A 20,999-nucleotide genomic window follows, 5' to 3' on the forward strand; every position below is an offset into this window, starting at 1 on the left:
TGCCAAACGCAGGTTGTCGAAAGAGGCATGGTATCTTCTCAGGTTGACCAATGAATAGGAATACGCAAAGGAAGCAGAGCAGTAGGGAGATGAGGAGACCGTAGGTGAGGCTCCGGTTGTTGGCTTTGACTATGGGAGTGTCTTTGTGCTTAATGAAGACTCCAAGTACCAGAGCTGTGAGGAAAGAGAAGGCAAGAGCAAAAATGGCCAGACTGGTCCCCAAAGGTTCATCATAAGACAAGAAGCTTATCTTTTTTGGAACGCATAAATCCTGGCCACGGTTTGGATATTGATCTTCTTGACATTGAATACAGACGTCCATGTCTGGAAAAGAAAACACGGCTTTTGATATATACATTAAACAACCCTTAGCATTTAAAACCCTATCTGAGCATAGGGTACTAGGGGAGAAAGATACAGGGAAGAAACTATAGAGAACACCAGCCTCCTTCAAATGTCATGTTATTGAAGTCATTGGACCTTTTCTTTGGTCCTGAATATTTTTTGGTAATTGGTATTTATGTTTGATTCGTGTGAACAATTGTGATTCTTAACATTTTTTAAAGTCCTAGAGGGAGGCTGGTCCTTTGACGTACCACAGGCATCCCCAAACTCAGCCCTCCAGATGTTTTGGGACTACAACTCCCACCATCCCTAGCTAACAGGACCAGTGGTCAGGGATGATGGACATTGTAATCCCAAAATATCTGGAGGGCCGAGTTTGGGGATGCCTGATGTACCATGTAACTGTGTTTGTAATAAGTTATGGCTGGGTCAGAAACAGAGATCATAGAAATAAAAAATAGTCTTGTGACACCTTAAGGACTTGTGCATTTTTATGGCATCAGCTTTTTTTGAACTAAAACTCACTTCTTCAGAACATCTGGTCCAAAGGAAAGCTCAGCCTCATCACTGCTCTCCTTGCATATCACAACTGGGAAGTTAGCATCATCTCAGTTTTTGTTGGGGTATACTACAATATCCTTTTACTTTCTATCGCAGATGAGGCCATCATCTTCATCACAACTGAGCAGCTTTGGATACTGTGAATCAGAACCAGCAGGCATTTTTTAGAAACCTACTCTGTACTAATGGTCACATGTCTGTTTACATTCAAGCACAGCCTGCAGGGAACTTCCGTTTTGTATAGCTTTTGCTTATGCTTTTTGCTTGGACACGAAGGGGAGCAGACATGTTTTTACTTTGTCCTGATGCTGAATAAAATGTTTGTAAATACGCTTTACATATGCCTCTCTCTTCCCTTCTGTTGCGAAGAGTTATTATCTTTGCTGGCTTGCATGCTCAGTTTCTGAAAGCTTCAGAAACTCGGGTCACAGATACATGCTGTTCCAAGGACCAGAGTTCACCGGCTGCCGGCCGGTGGGCTGGAGCCAGCTGGGGACCTGCCAATTGCCCCCATCTCCTTGGAAGCACCCCAACACTAATATCTCTTACCTGTTTTGTTTGAGATCTTTCCTTCTGGGCATGGAAGGCAATCATAACAGCAGAATGGCGCCCCTTCCTTCTTAGTCTTACTGGACCCCAAATGGCAATTGTCATTACACACAGAAAGAGGTGGCATCTGTCCATAAATGAAAGAAGACACTAATTTGGAAATACTCTCAGGAAATACATTTGGGGAGTTTGCTTCTCCTGAGTTACTCTGGATTTTAAAAACGGGCTAAGGCTGGCATCACAAAATGGCATCACTTACAGTTTGCTTCCCCTGAGTCCCACTTTCTCAACATTTGTAAAATGAGTCAATGCATTCCAAGATAAGCATGGATCCTACCTGGTTGAATTTGTCTGGCCATACAATGATATCTTCATAAATAGTGAGCACATTTTCCTTGGGGGCCTGTGGGTCTATGCTTCCAACTCTCACTCTGAGAAAGGATTGGTTTGGGAATGTGACCCAGTTGATAATATCAAATCCAGCTGCTAATGACCCGTTTTCATCAAAGGAAATGGTTTCCCCAGCAGTATTGTTAAAGGAAACACTTCTCAGATAATGGTGCAGCTGAATGAGGTAAGTAAAAAGAAAAATAAAAAATAAAAAAGGTGAAGGTTTAAGATACTTAAAAACACAGTATGTTTTTTGTTAAATAAGGTAAAGGTAAAGGTACCCCTGCCCGAATGGGCCAGTCGTGTCCGAATCTAGCGTTGTGTGCCCATCTCACTAAGAGGCCGGGAGCCGGCGCCATCTGAGGACACTTCCGGGTCACGTGGCCAGCGTGATGAAGCTGCATCTGGCGAGCCAGCACCAGCACAGCGCATGGAAACGCCGTTTACCTTCCCGCTAGAAAGCGGTACCTATTTATCTACTTGCACTTAAGGGTGCTTTCGAACTGCTAGGTGGGCAGGAGCTGGGACCGAAAGACGGGAGCTCACCTCGCCGCGGGGATTCGAACCGCCGACCATACGATCGGCAAGTCCTAGGCACTGAGATTTTACCCACAGCGCCACCCGCGTCCTTTTTGTTAAATACACGTGTGTATTTAAAAAGGGATACAAAAGTTTAATGGTAGGCTAAAAAAGGACTTGACGACTTACAACAGTGTAGAATGCTCTCCTGAAGGAGTCTGCTCAGGCTATTACCTGCCATCTCTGTTGATATGAAAATGTCCACCTTCCTTTATTTGCCCTTCCTCTGTGCTTGGAGTCGAACAGATAAATTTCATGCAGAGCATGCGCCGCAGCATAGACAGCATTGTAGACACTGTAACTGTGGCCGGTCATGCTCATTTCAAAAACTGACGCAGGGAGAGTCTCCAGCTTTTCCCTTCCAGTACAAATTCTCCCACCCATGTTGTCTACCAGAGGACCTGGAAATAAGCAGCTAAATGCACGTTCCCAGAAGACTCTGATAAAGTCATATTCCTTTTCCAAGGTAGGATTTATTGCATGAAGAAATTTATGGAATGTCTGCAGCTCCGTTGAACTTACTGCAAACGATATAGCGCCCTGGAGGAAATCTATGTCCCAATTACTCTGAAAGGGAAGAGATGTGAAGTCCATCTGGGCTGTCATAATCCAGACTTTTGCATTAAGTGGCATGTCCATAAATGTTGGAATGAATAGCAACATTCTCACAACAATCATGGTCTGAATTTCACCATGTGCAATCAAGACGCTAGCAGTGCTATTCATGATCATCTTAGATTTTTCAATTCCATTTTCCACCATTTGAGGAACGTCATCGGAAAAAGAGAGTTTGGGGAATTTTTCTATGAAGTCATAGCAGATGCCACTCTGGGAAAACATGGGAAGCACAATCTGGGAAAACCTCTCTCCAGTATCATCATCCAGATAAAGCACCCCAACCCATGTCCACCTGAAACGAAGAAGTAACTGGAGAATCCCTTTATACTGGTGGTCCACATCTGGGAACATCTGGTGAAAGAAGACTCCTTGATCTTTGCAATCTACTACAAGAGCAGAACCATATGGGAGCTAAGGAAAGAGCAGATGGAAAATGGTATGTATGTATGTATGTGTATATATATATATGTTTTCTGTGTACAGTCAAACCTTGGTTGTTGAACGTAATCCGTTCTGAAAGCCCATTCTTCATTTCCAAGGTGTTTGACAACCAAGGCGTGGCTTCCGATTGGTTGCAAGAGCTTCTTGCATTCAAGCGGAAGCCATATTGGATATTCAGGTTCCGAAAAACGTTCAAAAACTAGACCATTGATTTACGTTTTTTTTTGCGTTCAGGAGCCAAAACGCTCGAAAACGGAGCCATTCTGAAACCAAGGCTTAACTGTATTGTCAAAAGAAAACACATATGCCTAAATACAGTGTTCCAATCTAGATTTCATTTTGTTTCTTTCATGAACCAGAAGGGTTCAATATATTATTAATTTTTAAGGCATAGACTTCACATATCCAACAGAGATACTATTTCTCAAACCTTTCCTCAAAATCCCCTCAGATGTGAAATTCCCCTTTGGAGCATCAATTGCCCCATCCTTTGTATTCTAGTCTTTGTTTTTGGACATAAATTGGGGAAGAATTTGCTTGATCCACCATGATCTGATATTCTTGGATTTGGTTGTGGATTGAAACACAATTCCCATTGGGAGTGGGCACATTTCCTGGTTTTGCAATGCATTTCCATGCACGGAATTCTGTGTTTCTTGTAAAGACCATAAGATGCACCTAGTTTTTGGAGGAGGAAAACAAGAAAAAATAATATTCTGAATCTCAGAATCCAGAACAGCAAGAGGGATCGCTGCGCAGCGATCCCTCTTGCTGTTCTGGCTTCTGGGATAGCTGTGCAGCCTGTATTCGCTCCATAAGACGCACACACATTTCCCCTTACTTTTTGGGTGGGAAAAGGTGAGTCTTATAGAGCAAAAAATACAGTATTTAAACACACTGAAAAGTGTCTGTTTTTGTGTAAAAAGTGAGCAGAAAAGTGAAGGGGAAGGAAAAATGGGGTGAAATGGTACACAAAGGCATGCAATGGGATAGAACAGGATGGACGTGGACCTATCTTTCAGTGCTAAGAAACGGCATGTAATTAACTGCTCAGTCCATCCCTATTATACATACAGTTTTCTAATCTTTACTAAATCTAAAATGCTGGGTTGGACGATTTTTTATTTTTTGTGTGAGCACAACTTACCTGTGGAATCTTGTAGTTCCACAGCATAATTGCCATATTGAGATCAACATCAAAATTAGGTCCCCCAATGACTGCTATAAGATTGTCCTGGACATCACACTTGTAGTTAGGGAAGAATTTGCCCTTTGTGGAGAGGAGTTCCATGGAGGCAAGATATGTTGCACTGGAACTGAAACCGCTGTTATAGAGGTGGGAGCCAAGGCTGATGTTGGGTAAGATCCGGGGATTTTCATTTATCTCTTTCAGAGCAAATACCAAGGCCAGAATGTGCTGGTAGTGGTGAGTCAGTAGCCTAAAATGAGAGAAAATACGACCTTGAAGTGGCAACCCCTCTTCTCTTAATTTCAAAAATAACTTCTCATCTAAATAGCTGCCTTAGTTAACCAGCATTTATATTTTATACAATTTAGAGACAAATTTAATATGAACTTCACTTATTATAGCCTGTTCCTGACGTTTTTCATGGGGAGATCTAGCAACACAGAATCAGATGCCATGCTACTACATTCAGTAAACCCTTTAGGTTCCCCAAACATTTCAAATGTTCTCCAGAACATAGTACCTGCACCTATTAGGGTGATTTCTTGGTAAGGTAAAGGTAAAGGTAAAGTTACAGGTAGGTAGTTGTGTTGGTCTGCCGTAGTCGAAACAAAATAAAAAAACTTCCTTCCAGTAGCACGTTAGAGACCAACTAAGTTTGTTCTTGGTGTGAGCTTTTGTGTGCATGCACACTTCTTCAGATACACAAGGTAAAGGTAAAGGTAAAGGTAAAGGTAAAGGTAAAGGACCCCTGACAGTTAAGTCCAGTCACGAACAACTCTGGGGTTGCGACGCTCATCTCGCTTTACTGGCCGAGGGAGCTGGCGTACAGCTTCCGGGTCATGTGGCCAGCTTGACTAAGCCGCTTCTGGTGAACCAGAGCAGCGCACGGAAACACCGTTTACCTTCCCGCTATGAAGCGGTACCTATTTATATACTTACACTTTGACCTGCTTTCGAACTGCTAGGTTGGCAGGAGCTGGGACTGAAAGACGGGAGCTCACCCAGTCGTGGGGATTCAAACCGCTGACCTTCTGATCGGCAAGCCCAAGAGGCTCTGTGGTCTAAACCACACGTCCCCAATCTTGGTAGATTGGTGCAATGCAGAATAAAAGTAAAGGTAAAGGCACCCCTGACCATTAAGTCCAGTCATGGCCGACTCTGGGGTTGCGACGCTCATCTCGCTTTACTGGCCGAGGGAGCCGGGGTACAGCTTCCGGGTCATGTGGCCAGCATGACTAAGCTGCTTCTGGAGAACCAGAGCAGCGCATGGAAATGCAATACAGAATAGTTGACATAAAATCAGGTTGCGATGAATACTGTTTGCCAAAGGAGCACCGGTTGCTAACATAGTTCAGATGCGCATCATAACAACAACAATATAACAACAAAAATATACCAACTCTTAAGGATAATGAGATTATTTAATATTAGGGGGAAAGTATAAATAATAAAGCAAATAGATTGCAGTATGTCAGACATAATTCTAATGAACAAAACTTTTTCTAGCAAGGGAGGGGTCTTTTGTTCAGCCCAACTTTTTAAGATAAGTGACCAAATTTGAATAACTCAGACTCAGTGCCAGATTTACGTATAAGCTAAACAAGCTATAGCTTAGGGCCCCACTCTCTTGCCCCCCCCCCAAAAAAAAATAAAGGAAAAAAATTGTATTAATTGTATTTCAGTTCAACAATTACTTTGATAAAATATGTATTTTGTTATGTGCAAATGGCTTTAGATACCTTTTAGGTCCATAAATTACCATATAGCATATATTCAACGACAAAAAAAAACAGTGACAATCTGTTGTTGACAAAGGATAGCTGGACATAGAAAGGGCCCCATTACCTTCAGTTGTTTAGGGCCTCATCGAACCTACATCCGGCCCTGCCCAAACTAATCCATGTAATAATTCTTTAAATTTCACAGTTCTCCAAAGTACTAAAATATGAGAAGAAATCATTTTTTGTGTTTTTATTCTAAAACACATTTAGAACTGTGTAGAATGTAATAAAACACATATTAAAATATAAGTTTACAGGGTGTGTTTTTTAAAATCACAGATTAGTATGGAAATGGAACACAAATGATTTATGAGTGAACACACCTGAAATTGACAAAATATATACTGATCTGTCCATCCCTAACTGTTTCTATGATGCCCTTGCACATTACACAGCTGATCAATTACGTACCAGTTCATACCTTTGAAAATGCAGAGGCATTTATGGATGGCAACATTTGTGAGAGTGATTTATATAAACACTCTCTGGGAAGAAAGTGGCTTTCTCCAAAAGTTAGAGTTTTTTGAAATTCACTGAAATTTCAGCTGAGTTAATGCGGAATGAAACTATCAAATTAAGCAACAGTGAAGAACGAAAGGAACGGTGGGCTAAGATAATTGGATGGAATAAGAGACTTTATTGTAAAATATCAAAATATTAGATACAGTGGAACCTCTGCCTGTGACTGTAATCCATTCCGGAGGTCTGTCCGGAGGTCGAAACGGGTCTCTGGGAGAGGCGCCATTGTGCACAGGTGCGGGTGGCGATCGCCACTCTTGTGCCTGCACAACTGGCCACAAACCCGCCGGTTACTTCCGGGTTTGCTGCGGATGTTGGGCAAAATGGACACAAGCGGAGGCAGATGTAAGAAGATGTTTGACTGTATTAGTAAGTAAAGGTAAAGGGACCCCTGACCATTAGGTCCAGTCGTGGCCGACTCTGGGGTTGCGGCGCTCATCTCGCTTTATTGGCCAAGGGAGCCGGCGTACAGCTTCCGGGTCACGTGGCCAGCAGGACTAAGCCGCTTCTGGCGAACCAGAGCAGCACACGGAAACGCCGTTTACCTTCCCGCCGGAGCGGTACCTATTTATCTACTTGCACTTTGACGTGCTTTCGAACTGCTAGGTTGGCAGGAGCAGGGACTGAGCAAAGGGAGCTCACCCCGTAGCGGGGATTGGAACTGCTGACCTTCTGATTGGCAAGTCCTAGGCTCTGTGGTTTAACCCACAGCGCCACCCATGTCCCTTGACTGTATTAAATAATACAAAAAAATTCTGAAACTAGATCAACTGTTGCATCCAATGTTCTCCACCGTATTCACAGATGACTAAACCATGGAGGTCTTTCCCCCACTTTCTTTTTCCCCAAGAGAGGGTTGTAATTCTGCAGTGTTGTGGAAATTTCAAAATAAAAATAATAATAAAAATCTGAAAACGTTTCAGAAAATTCTAGCTTATGACAATTCAACTCAGCTGTAACAAGACAATTCAGACAGTGCCTTTTATGATCACCCACAGGAGCTGTTCTAATACACTGAGGCAAAACTGAGAGAGAATAAATGTACCATTTAATTAATGCTTTCAGTCCTATACAGAGCAGAATGCTGTCATGCAGAAGGTTTTCCATATAAGCTGGAAATGCATATAAAACGAAGCTGTGAAAAAGAATATCAGGACAGATACACGATATGCTTAAGAAAACCCAACTCCTTACACAAGGTCATCAAAGAGCTCAGAAGAGAGACGTTGTTTGAAGTTTAGCGCACTTAAAAAATGGAAGATGTGCGAAATAATGCCACCAATTATAAGGTCTCCTGGCTGATAATACTTGTGATGGATAAGAAGAGGGTCACTAACATTGCATCTAGAAACAGGAACCAGGCACACTGCCTGAGGAAGTAGCACCAATAATACCTCCATCTTGCACAAAAATCTTCTTGATAGGAACCAATCAATCTCTTCCTACACCAACATCGCCATGATACTGAATTGTACAGTCTGGCTTGAATGACCACTCCCTTGGATGATTGAAGCCAGGGCTGTATGGAGCAAAATTTCATTTATCAGAGCCTTGCGCGTCTCTAGTCCCAGAAACAGAATGGAACTCTCTTTATCTATTTATTTTTCCAGTTCTGAACGACACAGAAGATCTTAAATGCCTTCTTCCATCTGTGGTGTTTTGCTAGCAGCCAGCTGAACCGTCTAAGGAATTGGAGACGTAGTAATTATAGATAATTCCATAACTGTAGGGGAGATAATAACTTGCTCAGAATTCTGGATTCTCTAAGATGAAAACATATCAATCACATTTCAGCAGAGCTCTCTCTTGGTTCTCCTTAATGGGGAGACTAGGGAAAGCATAGGTACAAGAGGGGGTTGCACTAGGTGAAAAAATTGCACTCGGTGAAAGGCCCTGATTCAGCAAAAGAGCTCAGTTTTCAGAGGCTGCCTGGTTTGTCTCAGTGTTATGTCTGGAGCTGGGATCTTAGATTAATAGGCAGGTAGGATTCTGTTGTTGTTGTTTAGTCGTTTAGTCGTGTCCGCCTCTTCGTGACCCCCTGGACCAGAGCACGCCAGGCCCTCCTGTCTTCCACTGCCTCCCGCAGTTTGGTCAGACTCATGCTGGTAGCTTCGAGAACACTGTCCAGCCATTTCGTCCTCTGTCGTCCCCTTCTCCTTGTCCCCTCCATCTTTCCCAACATCAGGGTCTTTTCCAGGGAGTCTTCTCTTCTCATGAGGCGGCCAAAGTCTTGGAGCCTCAGCTTCAGGATCTGTCCTTCCAGTGAGCACTCAGGGCTGATTTCCTTCAGAATGGAGAGGTTTGATTGGCCATAGGAGCTGTCCAATCCAGCTCCAGATGGGAAGTTTGAATTGGCCTATCAGGTAATGACCTAGGTGTGAATACAGGATATATAGCCTGGGGTCTGGGTGGGGCCCCAGCAACAAACACACATGAGGACTGACCTTATTACAACTTGAATAAACTCCTTAAAACTAATGGCTCAACTGAGTATATTACACTCAGGTACGAAACAATAACCAAATCCAACAATAAAATAGATTTTTGCCTATGCATTCACTCTGATGGCATTTTTAAAATAAGAAACCATGATTGTTATCTTTTTGTCACAAATGATTGAAATTTGCTGGTAGAACAGCTGCTTCTAAGTAGATAAAGTCTTGCAAAAATAGATGGAAATTGCCATAGTCCATCATCCCCAATGCACTTCGCAACACAAAACGTTTTATTCGCAGCTGTATAGCTGAGTCCAGAGACTCGTGTCTCTATGGCCCCATTTTCAAATGGCACAGTAGATAGTGTATTAATAGCATCCTCTAGTCTTGGTTCTTAGTTTCACATCTGACCCCAGAATTCCCTACTAACTAGAACAGAGGTTATATAATAAGTGGTTCCCAACCTTTCCCCCTGCCATGCTCCATCTAAGCATCTCTAAAATCTTGAGGTGCCCCCCTCCGTGTGACATATAATTTTTATTATTCAAAAAGTGAACTCCTATTTACGTGGAGGAAGCCTAAAAGACCACTAACTGTTCATAATTCATTCTCAAACTGCCCCCCCTAAAAATCAAATTGCCCCCCTGTGCCCCACGTTGGGAACCACGGAACTAGAAGAATTAAGAGATGCACATGGTAAATTGGGTAATTCTGGTGTAGTTCATGGGTCACTCATAAACTGTAGTTCTTCTGGGACTCTACAAAAGAAAACAAGTTGATTTTTGTTCAGATCTCAGCAAGATTCTCCTGAGCGGGATGGCAAGGTATTTATTATGAGTCAAATATATGTGTTCCTGTGTATATTGGCAAAATTTCTGAATAAATTTTAATATATTAAGGCAGGGTCAAAAAGTTTGTATCCAATGGATGAGTTTGCATCCCTTATCACTCTTCTCAATCCGCTCAAGTAGATCTAACAGAATTATTGAAGAACTATTATCAGCAGGCAGGGGAGATTTTAGATTGTGATATGTAATATTGGGTGTGTAGATAATTGGTGGTGGGTTGAGAAATTATATGTCAGTTAATAACCTCACAAAATACCCATTCTGGTTTCACATGATTACATTGGGGTCAGGACCATGGAGAATAGTGGAAACGAATGAGGTGCCACGTGTGTGGATAAATCATGTTTGATTGAGATATGATGAACCAGGACCAAACTTAAATATGGAACTCAGTTTATATTAACTTCATGTGTTCAATTAATACATATCCAACTGACAATGTTCTGGAAAGAAGTATCTCTAATTTCCAGTGACAAAGAATTGCCTGGACCAGTGAGTCACTCTTGTCAGTTCTTAATTCTTTATTCTAATTAACTGCTCCCTGCTGTTCAGCTTAGGCCTCAGTAAAATAACATAGCATTTGGGGGTAAAGATGCAGCCCAGTAACCCACAACTGGAGGCCAAGATGGAGAAGATCTCCACAGCCACCATATATTTCCCCTTGGTGCTCAAGTAGGATGGAACAAAGGAGAGCCACACACTGCAAAACACCAACATGCTGAAAGTGATAAATTTGGCTTCATTGAAACTGTCAGGCAACTTTCTAGCTAGGAAAGCCACCGTGAAGCTGACTATGGCCAGCCAACCCATGAATCCCAGGACACAATAAAACATGATAGTGGAACCTTCATTACATTCTAGTATTATTTCTTCAGTCATTGAGTGCATGTCAACGTCTGGGAAAGGAGGAGAAGTGGCCAGCCATATGCTACAGATTGTGGCTTGAATAAGGGAGCAGGAAAGAACAATGGAGCTGGCCAGTTGTTTCCCCAGCCACTTCCTCATGCTGGAGCCAGGCTTGGTGGCCATGAAAGCCAGAACCACAATGGTGGTTTTGGCCAATATGCACGAAATGGCAACTGAGAAGATCATGCCAAAAGCAGTTTGCTGTAGGATGCATGTCAGCTTGTTAGGTTGGCCAATGAAGAGCAGAGCACAAAGGAAGGAGAGGAGGAGGGAGAGGAGGAGAGCGTAGGTGAGGTTCCTGTTGTTGGCTTTGGCTATGGGAGTCGCCTTGTGTTTCACGAATATTCCAAGCACTGCAGCTGTGATGGAAGAAAAGCAGACAGCAAAAGTGGCCAGACTGATCCCCAACGGTTCTCCGTAAGACAAGAAAGTTTCATCTTTAGGAAGGCATCCATCCTTGTCACTGTTTGGATACTGATCTTCAGAGCATTCAAAACAGTCGTCCATGTCTGAAAAAGAAAAATACTATACTGTACTTGTGAAGCCTTTTGTGCCCGGAAAAAATCAAGGGAAATGGTCAGAAAGCCTTGAATGATGGCTGCTGGATCAGTACTGGTAATTAATAATAATAATAATAATAATAATAATAATAATAATAATAATAATAATAATAATTTTATTTATATCCCACCCTCCACAGCCGAAGCTGGGCTCAGAGCGGCTAACAACAGTAAAAGGTATTTGGCCCAATTATTTCTATATACAAGAGGGCTGTATTTACTTAGGATTCCAGAGCAATGCAGGTCTTCACTACAACTGGAAGAAGAGAAGTTCATCACCTGGATATCACCAATCATAAGTTCTCCCTGTTTCCATCATCTCCTGCTATGCTGAAATCCTTACCTCTGCCTTCCATGAGCATATGAGACTTTGCTCCAAAACAGGTACAACTGAGTGGTATCTTTGGACAACAATTCTCTTTCCATCCTTCTCTACTTATTTTAATTTTCATGCACTGGATCATTCTTGACAATTCTTATGACTAGTATACCCCCAAAATAAATAAAACATCTCCCACCCTTCTGGTCTGAAATCTTCCCTTCTGGGCACGGGATGCAATCATAGCAGCAAGGCAGCTTCCCTTCCTTCTTGGTCCGACTGTAGCCCAATTGGCATTTCTCATTGCACAGAGAAAGGGGTTGTGCCTGTCCATAAAGGAAAGAAGATGGTAATTTCTGACTTAAACATGCCATACCTGTTCCTCGGATGGGGCCAAATTTACCCCCCTGTTTCCCACACTGCAGGAGGTCTGAAGTGCCAATCAGATCAGGATGACCATTCACATCCCAAGGAGCTGCTGCCCTTGGTCCTTCTGTTGTTTGCTTCACAGCAATTGCCCTCCCACTGTCTGACACTGAATGTCCCCTGCTGAACACTGAGTAGGCCGCAAACACCCTGAACCCACTTTTATGGGGCCTTTCAGAACTTTGGCTCACACCTCACCCGTAGGTTCTGGGGTGTTTCTGCTCTTCATCCAAGTTGCCAGCGTTTCCTGGTTCTGTGTGTCTTCCTTTCTTCTCACAATTATATGTTCCACACTTTGGGTGATGCCATTTGCTTCATCGCTTCCTAACTATGTTAGTTTTTTAGCTGTGGCTCCTTTGAACATTATCTGAGAATCTCAGAGGCCCAAACAAGGTATTGTTATGTTATGCTACAGCAATGTTTGGGGTAACAATGAAGAACAGTGATGAGGTTCTTCTGTACTTTGCTTTCTTTTTTAAAATCACTTATTGATAAGCCCACCTATCCAACTTCTTTCTATATCACATTTTGCCATTGTAAGCTTCCCACTGCCTGTGCTGTTTTCAGTTGAATGTTGGTTCCCCGTCTTCATCAGAAGGTGAGTTAAATCAAATCTAGTTGCATCTTGGAATAGCTGTTTCAGAGTCTGAATAGTGGACCCCCTTTTTTTAGCATTGAGGAAATGTCTGGAGACACTCTGAAATGGACCTTACCTGGTTGAACCTGATGGGCCAGGTGATGGTATCATCATGAATGGAGAGTCTCTTGCTTGGGGGAGCCTGGGGGTTCATCATTCCAACCTTAACTCTGAAAAAGGAGTCATTTGGGAATGTGATCCAGTTGATGATATCCAACTCAGTTACCAAATCCCCCTTCTGGCTAAATGAAACCTCTTCCCCGGCACTATTGTTAAATGAGACGCCTCTCAGAAAGTGGTGGAGCTAAATTAGTGAAGAGAAGAGGGAAGAAATCCACAAGGGTATTAGAAAGAGAGAGATGTATAACAGGATGCTATTCTGTCCCTCCATTTGTTGGCATCTGTCTGTCTCGAGAACAATGGAGTGTGGCCCCAGGGGTGAGGTCAACCCGCTGTGTTAGCAGACTGAAGTGACCTCCCCGGGGCGCAAGCCTGGACAGTCCTGGGCTGCCCAGAGGACAAGGCTCCCCTCTCAGTCTTGCAGATGTGGTCGAAAGGAAAGCAGAGCAGGACATTTGGCACCAGCTTGGTTTCAGGGGTTGGCAGAAGGAAGCGTAGAAAATAACATCCATCCGCCTAAGAGACTCCACTCGGGATCTGTGTAGGGCTTCCTTTTTAGCCTTTTATTCTCTGGAAGATATCCCAGAAGGTAGCAGAGGTGGAGAACATGCATTTCTACTCTGCACAAGGTCGAGATCACGGATTCTGTTCGCAGTAATTCTAACAGCTCATCTACACCTTACATTTAAAGAACTCTTGTTGCAGTCATGGTTTCCCCCAAAGAATTATGGAAAGGGAAGTTGCTTAAAGGAGTTGAGAGTTGTTAGGAGACCATTAAGAAACTCCCGTTCACAAGATTCCTTGGTGGAAGCCATGGCTCTTAAAGTGAAACAAGAGTGTTTTAATGTTGCAGATGTGCCCCATGTGTTTTTAAATGAAAGATATAGCGGTCCTATCAGATAGCAGTCCTATCTATGCTGAAAGAGGGTAAGAAGAAAAAGAACAAAATATGGTGCTGGAGGAGACTCTTGAGAGTCCCATGGACTGCAAGAAGATCCAACCTATCCATTCTGAAGGAAATCAGCCCTGAGTGCTCACTGGAAGGACAGATCCTGAAGCTGAGGCTCCAATACTTTGGCCACCTCATGAGAAGAGAAGACTCCCTGGAAAAGACCCTGATGTTCGGAAAGATGGAGGGCCCAAGGAGAAGGGGACGACAGAGGACGAGATGGTGGGACAGTGTTCTCAAAGTTACCAGCATGACTTTGACCAAACTGTGGGAGGCAGTGGAAGACAGGAGGACCTGATGTGCTCTGGTCCACGGGGTCACGAAAAGTCGGACATGATTAAACAACTAAATAACAACAAGAAAAAGAGCTTTCTAAACAGTCAAGGAACTATTTTTGCACCCTGAAAGATGGCGAACTATTCTATATTAGCAGTAGAGGGACATTACCTGCCATGGCTGTGGATCCAGCCCGTTCCCTCTTAGTTCATCCATCATCACACTGTGTTTGAATCTGGAGAAATGCATGTTTTGTAAAGCATGTGCCACTGCCAAGACTGCATTGTAGATGCTGTAGCTGTGGGCAGTCATGCTCCTTTCAAAGACAGTCCCTGGAAGAGTCTCAAGCTTCTCTGTCCCAGTGCAGAGTTCATTGTCTTTCTTTTCAAAAGAACAAAGAAATGCCTCTTCCCAGAAAGTTCTGATGAAACCATCCTCCCTTTCTGTGACAGGGCTTCTCTCCTGAAGAAATTTCTGGAATCCTAGAAGATTAGCTGAATGAACTGCAAAGGAAATGGCACCATGGAGAACATGTATGTCCCAATTTCTTTGAAAGGAAAACGATGTAAAATCCATCTGGGCAGTCATAATCCAGACTTTTGCCTTGATGTCCACTGTCATATTCATTGTTTCTGCCAAGAAGGGCATTAATCTCAGTGCCACCATGGTCTGAATTTCACCAATCACAATCACGACATTGGCAGTGCTGCCCATAACAACACTCATTAGTTTAGAACCGTCCTTCAAAATTTCCATAGACTCACCTGAAAAGGTTATTTTGGGAAATGTTTCTGTATAATCACAGCAGATACCTCTTCTGGCAAACATGGGAAGGAAGTTTTGCACAAATCTCTCTCCGTTGTCATCACTCAGAGTCACCACTCCAATCCACATCCAGCTGAAATGCAGCAGTAGCTGGAGAATCCCATCATATTGATGGGCCACATCAGGGAACATTCGGTGAAGGAACTCTTCTTGGATGTGGTTACTCAGCATAGGAGAAGAGCCATAGATGAACTGAAAATGATTGTAAAAATTATGCTTGCAAATTCCATCCACTTTGGTGTTTTTATATACCCTCTTATGGTGAATGAACACAGTTGAGACTGCACAGAGAAAATTTAAAACTTAAACCCCCACCCCACAAAAGTTGAATATTGGGGCCCTATATGGAGTGGCTAGATTTCTTGAAATACTTCAATTTATACATTTTTCCCCGCTCAGACACCCGTAGAGTATAAGGTCTTTGCTGCCCTTATATTTTCAATCAAGGGAAAGGCACTGCAAGGGTCACTTCTCCCTTAAATGTCCCAAGTATATGTCACCATCGGAACATATAAGCAGTATCAGACATGTGAACACAGAATAAAGAGCAACTAGTTTCTGTTGAAGAATCCATAGGACAGCTCTTTGAACCATAAATTGGGAAAAAATAAAATTAAAATGGATTTGTAAAGGCCATTGAGCCCAATCAAGCAATGATGATTTTTGATGACTCGACTGCATGTGAACCTCAATCATGGGTTCTGTGCTGGGATGCTTAAATATTGGAGAGGAGAGAATTAGCCTTCCCTGCACTGAGAAATCAAACATATCATGCAGAATTCAAGACAGAATGGTTGTTCCTCATATTCTGGTGTCTTATGGGCAGGGATGAGTTTTGCTCATTGTGGGTCATTCACACTTTGTAATATCAACCTGGGGCCTCAAGGGACAGAATCCAATAGAAGTGTGAATAGATTCCTAAATGGCCACACGCAATGCACACCTCTCTGTGAATCCCTCAACCTGTAGCATGAAGGGATGCAGTGCAGGAGAAACGTGAATGGCTTCTCCAATGGCTCTCTTACCTGTGGCATCTTGTAGATACTCAGGACCGTTGCCATGGGGAGACAGATGTCAGAATTCGGTCCCCCGATGACGGCTGCTGGACTGTTCTCAACACCACACTTGTAGTTAGGGATGAGTCTGCCCCATCCAGACAGCAGCTCCATGGAGCCATGATAGGTCCAGCTTGCAACGAAATGGCTGTTCAAGATGTGGAATCCCAGGGTGACATTGGGCAAGATCTGTGGGTTGTCATTGGTCTCCTTTACAGCAAATACCAAAGCCACAATGTGCTGGTAGAGTTGTGTCATGAGCCTGCAATGAGGGGTTCGTTTTGCACCTTCTACAGAAAAGGACATTGTCTACATATCTACTTATCTATCTAATGAGAGAGAAATACATCAGATGGGAACAGACTAGAGCTTGAGTGCCCTTGACAAACAAAACTGGACATATAGATAAGAATCCCATATTATTTATTGAAATAATGATGAAATACTTCAGTCATTTCAATCCAGAGAAGCTTCTTCTGATTCTTATCTTGCTCAAATCCCATGCAATATTTCAAATGCATAGAATAGGCTTCAATTATACTTCACACCATCTTTCACTCCAAATTCAGGGTGATCTACAATAGATACAGCACACCCAATAAGATGCTAAGTTGGGGTTTTGAAATTCCATGCGTTACTCCCTTGATCCCTATGGCCTGCAGGTAGGAGCATCTCTGTTTGAACAATCTAAGCTTGATTACTACTGCCACTACAAATGCTGATAAATCAGCACAGATGATTCAGGTAAATACATCTGCCATTGCTACTATTAAAGTTGGAAATGTGGTAAACTGGACTTGCTTCACGAACATTAAATTAAGACAATGGTTGGCACTCTTAGCAGAAATGGGCTTGAGATATCAGGTCTTCACTTACCCGCCCCAGATAAAAGCACATCAGATGCATAGGCACAATAATTACTTATAAGGAAAGCCGATTGCATCAACAGCAAAATATGAATACATTTAATATGGATGCATTATATTGTTAAATAAACACAATTCCTTACATCTGGTCATCAAAGAGTTTAGCAGAGGGACATTCTTTGAATGTTATCTCGTTTACGAATGTATAGACCTGAGACATGATCCCAGCAATCATGAGGTCTCCTGGCTGATAATATTTGAGAAGAATGGGAAGAGGGTCACTGGTGGGACACTGAACCAAAAGAATCTTGCATGGAGTTAGAGGCAGCCGTATTAATAGTAAGATCACAAATGCTACCATCTTGCAGGAAAACTCTTTACTGCAAAGGACACTTCACCTCTTTGTAATGCAAGAGTCCCTGCCTTAAATTAGTACTCCAGCAGCTGAGTTGAAGAACGCAGAACTGAAGAATCAGTAACCAGATGAAAGAGCCTTGCATTTCTATAGCCTTAGTTTACATTTTGAATGTGCCCACTTGAACTCTCCTGGGTTGGGGAAATATAGCTGTGATCATGATTAATTTGATAATTACAGGAGACATAACTTATGGCAGCTGTTGTTTATGACTCACTCATCATTGTTAAAGAAATCATGCCCCCCCCCATAGCAAATGTCTTCTTTGATCCTGCTCAAAGCTATAGAGAATCACAGGAGAGAGGGAACAATAGAAGATTTGTACTCCCTCCCCCATGGAGATGGAAAAACTTTTGCACTTTCCTCCATGTGTGATGGAGGTGGGCAAGGCTATATGTCAAATTAGAAGAGGCTTGGGGTAGTGTTCAGTATTCGTCCTACTCAGAGTAGATCCATTGAATTTAATGAGCATGACTAACTTGGGTTAAGTAATTCAGGATTTAGTTGAATGCAACTCTGGGTCTCCACTTTTTACAAGAGCAGCAGTTCAGGCCAGTCTTAGCCCAGCCTCTTCAGAGTAGGGTGCCTTGCATAAATCTAGTCAGTTGCAGTCGTTTTCTGGAAATGGCACCTTTTATGTATTTAGGCATATCTAGTTTATGTATATTGAGTGGTAAAAAGAATATTTGCATAGTATCTCGTAGTGTCCCTGCATAACCTTTAGAAGACATCTGAAGACAGCCCTGTATAGGGAAACTTTTAAACGTTTGATGTTCTATTATGTTGTCATATATGCTGGAAGCCACCAGAGTGGCTTTTTACTCAGAAAAAAATTGTGAGGGACTTTGTCCAAAGCCTTACTGAAATCAAGATACACTATGTCCACAGCATTCCCCTGATCCACCAAGAATGTGACTCCATGAGATACCCATGCTGGGTCTTGGTAATCACAGCATGCTTTTTAAGAGCTCACAGACTGACGGTTGAATTATCTGTTCTAGGAGCCTTTCTGGTTTTGGATGCAGCTCATCAGGTCTTGGAGATCTGAATTTATTTAAAATTGTTAGCTGTTCCCTTACCTCCTCTTTTCCTATCTTGGGCTACATCTCCATCCTTACATCATTTATTTTATTTTTTAAAAAAATGTCCAGTAGCACCTTAGAGACCAACTAAGTTTGTTCTGGATATAAGCTTTCGTGTGCATGCACACTTCTTCAGATACACAAAAGCTTATACCCAGAACAAACTTAGTTGGTCTCTAAGGTACTACTGAACATTTTTTTTATTTATTTTGACTGCGTCAGACCAACACGGCTACCTACCTGAATCTAGAATCATTTATTTTGTTATCTCCTGGTTGGACACTGCTTTCCTTTTGGGTGAAGATAGAAGCAAAGTAGGTGTTGAGTAGTTCTGCCTTCTCTCTGTCACCTAACAGAATTTCTCATGTTTTTGTCCTTCCTCTTGCTTTGAACATAGCCAAATAACCCTTTAAAAAAAAATTACTTCTCTTCCTTATTCTGATCTTCATCCTACAACTGTTGGCTACTTGTGTACGCTCCTCTTTTACGATTCCCCATTTCTTACACATGCCCTTGTTAACTCATCTGTAAGCTCCTTATGCAGCCACATCGGTTTCCTTAGATGTCTCCCTTAGACATCCCTTAGATGTCTCCTCTCTTTTCTTTCTTGCTGGAATTGTCTGCCTTTGGGCCTTCAACATTTCTCATTTAGAAGCTCCCATCCCTATTGGGCTCCCTTCCATTCATTCCAGACTATGGGACTTCACCCAGTAGCCCCTTAAACTACCGGGGCCTCTATGCATACTTTCCACTTTGTATCCAGGACATGGGTGCGAGTCAAAATGCCGGGGGTGGAAGTGGCGGCAGTATTGGCAGCGGCAGCAGCACTGCCCCTATCCTCTACTGGGCTCCTGGGGCCACGGCTTCCTCAGGGCTGCCTTTCACCACCAGACTGCAGCTCCACTCCCAGCTCAGGCCTGAGCATGAGGTGGAAGTAGCAGAGAGAAGGAGGAGCAGGGGCAGTGGCCCACCTTTCCTCCACTGGGCTCCAGCACTTGAGGAACTGTGAAGGCCGTAGCTTCTTTGGGAGGGAGGGAAAGAGCTGCCATTGAACAGCCCCCCCACTGCCAGAGGGGCAGAGAGCACCCAGAGCCCCTTTGCCTCATGCTCCCCCTGTGCCAGCAGCCACTCATGGCCCACTCCTTTCCATGTGCTGCCGCCACCTTCCTGCTGAGCTCACAGTTCCCAGGGGCCATGCGCTCTGCACACTCCAGTGGTGCCAGTAAGCCACAGTTATCCACCAGGGCTGGGCAAGGCGAAGCAAAGGGCTGTCCTTGCTTCTTCGCTCTGCCAACCTGGCACATCAATGTTTTTCAACTCCCTCCGTGCACTCTGATTGGAGGAGAGTCTGGCTTCTCCCAGCAGCCACCACAACTGCCTTCTTTTATTGCTAAACTTATTTAAACACTGAGAAGAGCAGAAAGTTGTGCTCCTCAGCGGTGGCTGCCCAAAGGAGGACACACGAATCCCAGGACATTCCTGGATCCAATCCGAGACCAGGCTGACTTCTTTAAATCTGGGATGCTCTGCTCAAGAGAACAGCTCAAGAGAACAGTTGAGTGTTATGTTCTATGTATTCTGAGTTCTCCCTATGGCCTTCCTCCAGCTTATTCACTTCTGTGTCTTCTTTAAAGGAAGTGCTATTAAGTGGAGGGATATTAGGTGGACCTAGGAGATCAGGGTTAAAATCACCAATCAGTCATGAAGTTCACAGTGTGACCCTGAGCCAGCTGGCTGTCTTTCTTTCCCCTGCTAGTTTTTATAAGCCAGTAGTGGGAAGGGTCAAATACAAATGGAACTCAAAACCCACAATTCCTCTTTGAATTCCTCTTTGAGCTTTCCATTTTTGATTGAACTGCGAAGGTTCTTTGGAACTCAAATTACATGCTGAGGAACAACACTGTGAAGACCTCAAGAGCACTTATAACACCCTGCCAACCTTTAGTCTCCAAGTACAGTGGTACCTCGGGTTAAGTACTTAATTTGTTACAGAGGTCCATTCTTAACCTGAAACTATTCTTAACCTGAAGCAGCACTTTAGCTAATGGGGCCTCCTGCTGCTGCCGCGTGATTTCTGTTCTCATCCTGAAGCAAAGTTCTTGACCCGAGGTACTATTTCTGGGTTAGCGGAGTCTGTAACCTGAAGAGTGTGTAACCTGAAGTGAATATAACCCGAGGTACCACTGTATAGCCTTTCCCTTAGGTGCTTCCATCAACAGGGACACCTTATTGTCTGCAAATCCAAGAGTGTTTGACCATGCAACAATTGTACTGCTCCAAGAATGCTCATATCGAACCTCACACTGTG

The 20,999-nt window shown here is 43.2% G+C and overlaps 2 protein-coding genes across 3 annotated transcripts in view; one reads left to right on the forward strand and one right to left on the reverse strand.

Annotated features, from left to right (window-relative positions):
* LOC310666072 (uncharacterized protein) overlaps positions 1 to 20,999 on the forward strand; it is a 1,539,811-nt gene that overhangs the window by 565,163 nt on the left and 953,649 nt on the right. The window lies entirely within an intron of this gene.
* Positions 10,769 to 16,586, reverse strand: LOC310665978 (vomeronasal type-2 receptor 26-like; the record flags this gene model as incomplete). Its single annotated transcript, XM_083416390.1, has 4 exons — positions 10,769 to 11,670; positions 12,240 to 12,366; positions 13,180 to 13,407; positions 16,299 to 16,586. 4 exons carry the CDS (start codon positions 16,584 to 16,586, stop codon positions 10,769 to 10,771), a joined length of 1,545 nt encoding a protein of 514 aa, XP_083272516.1.

This window comes from Podarcis tiliguerta (genome assembly GCF_965153285.1).
Source record: "Podarcis tiliguerta genome assembly, chromosome: 16".
NCBI lineage: Eukaryota > Metazoa > Chordata > Lepidosauria > Squamata > Lacertidae > Podarcis > Podarcis tiliguerta.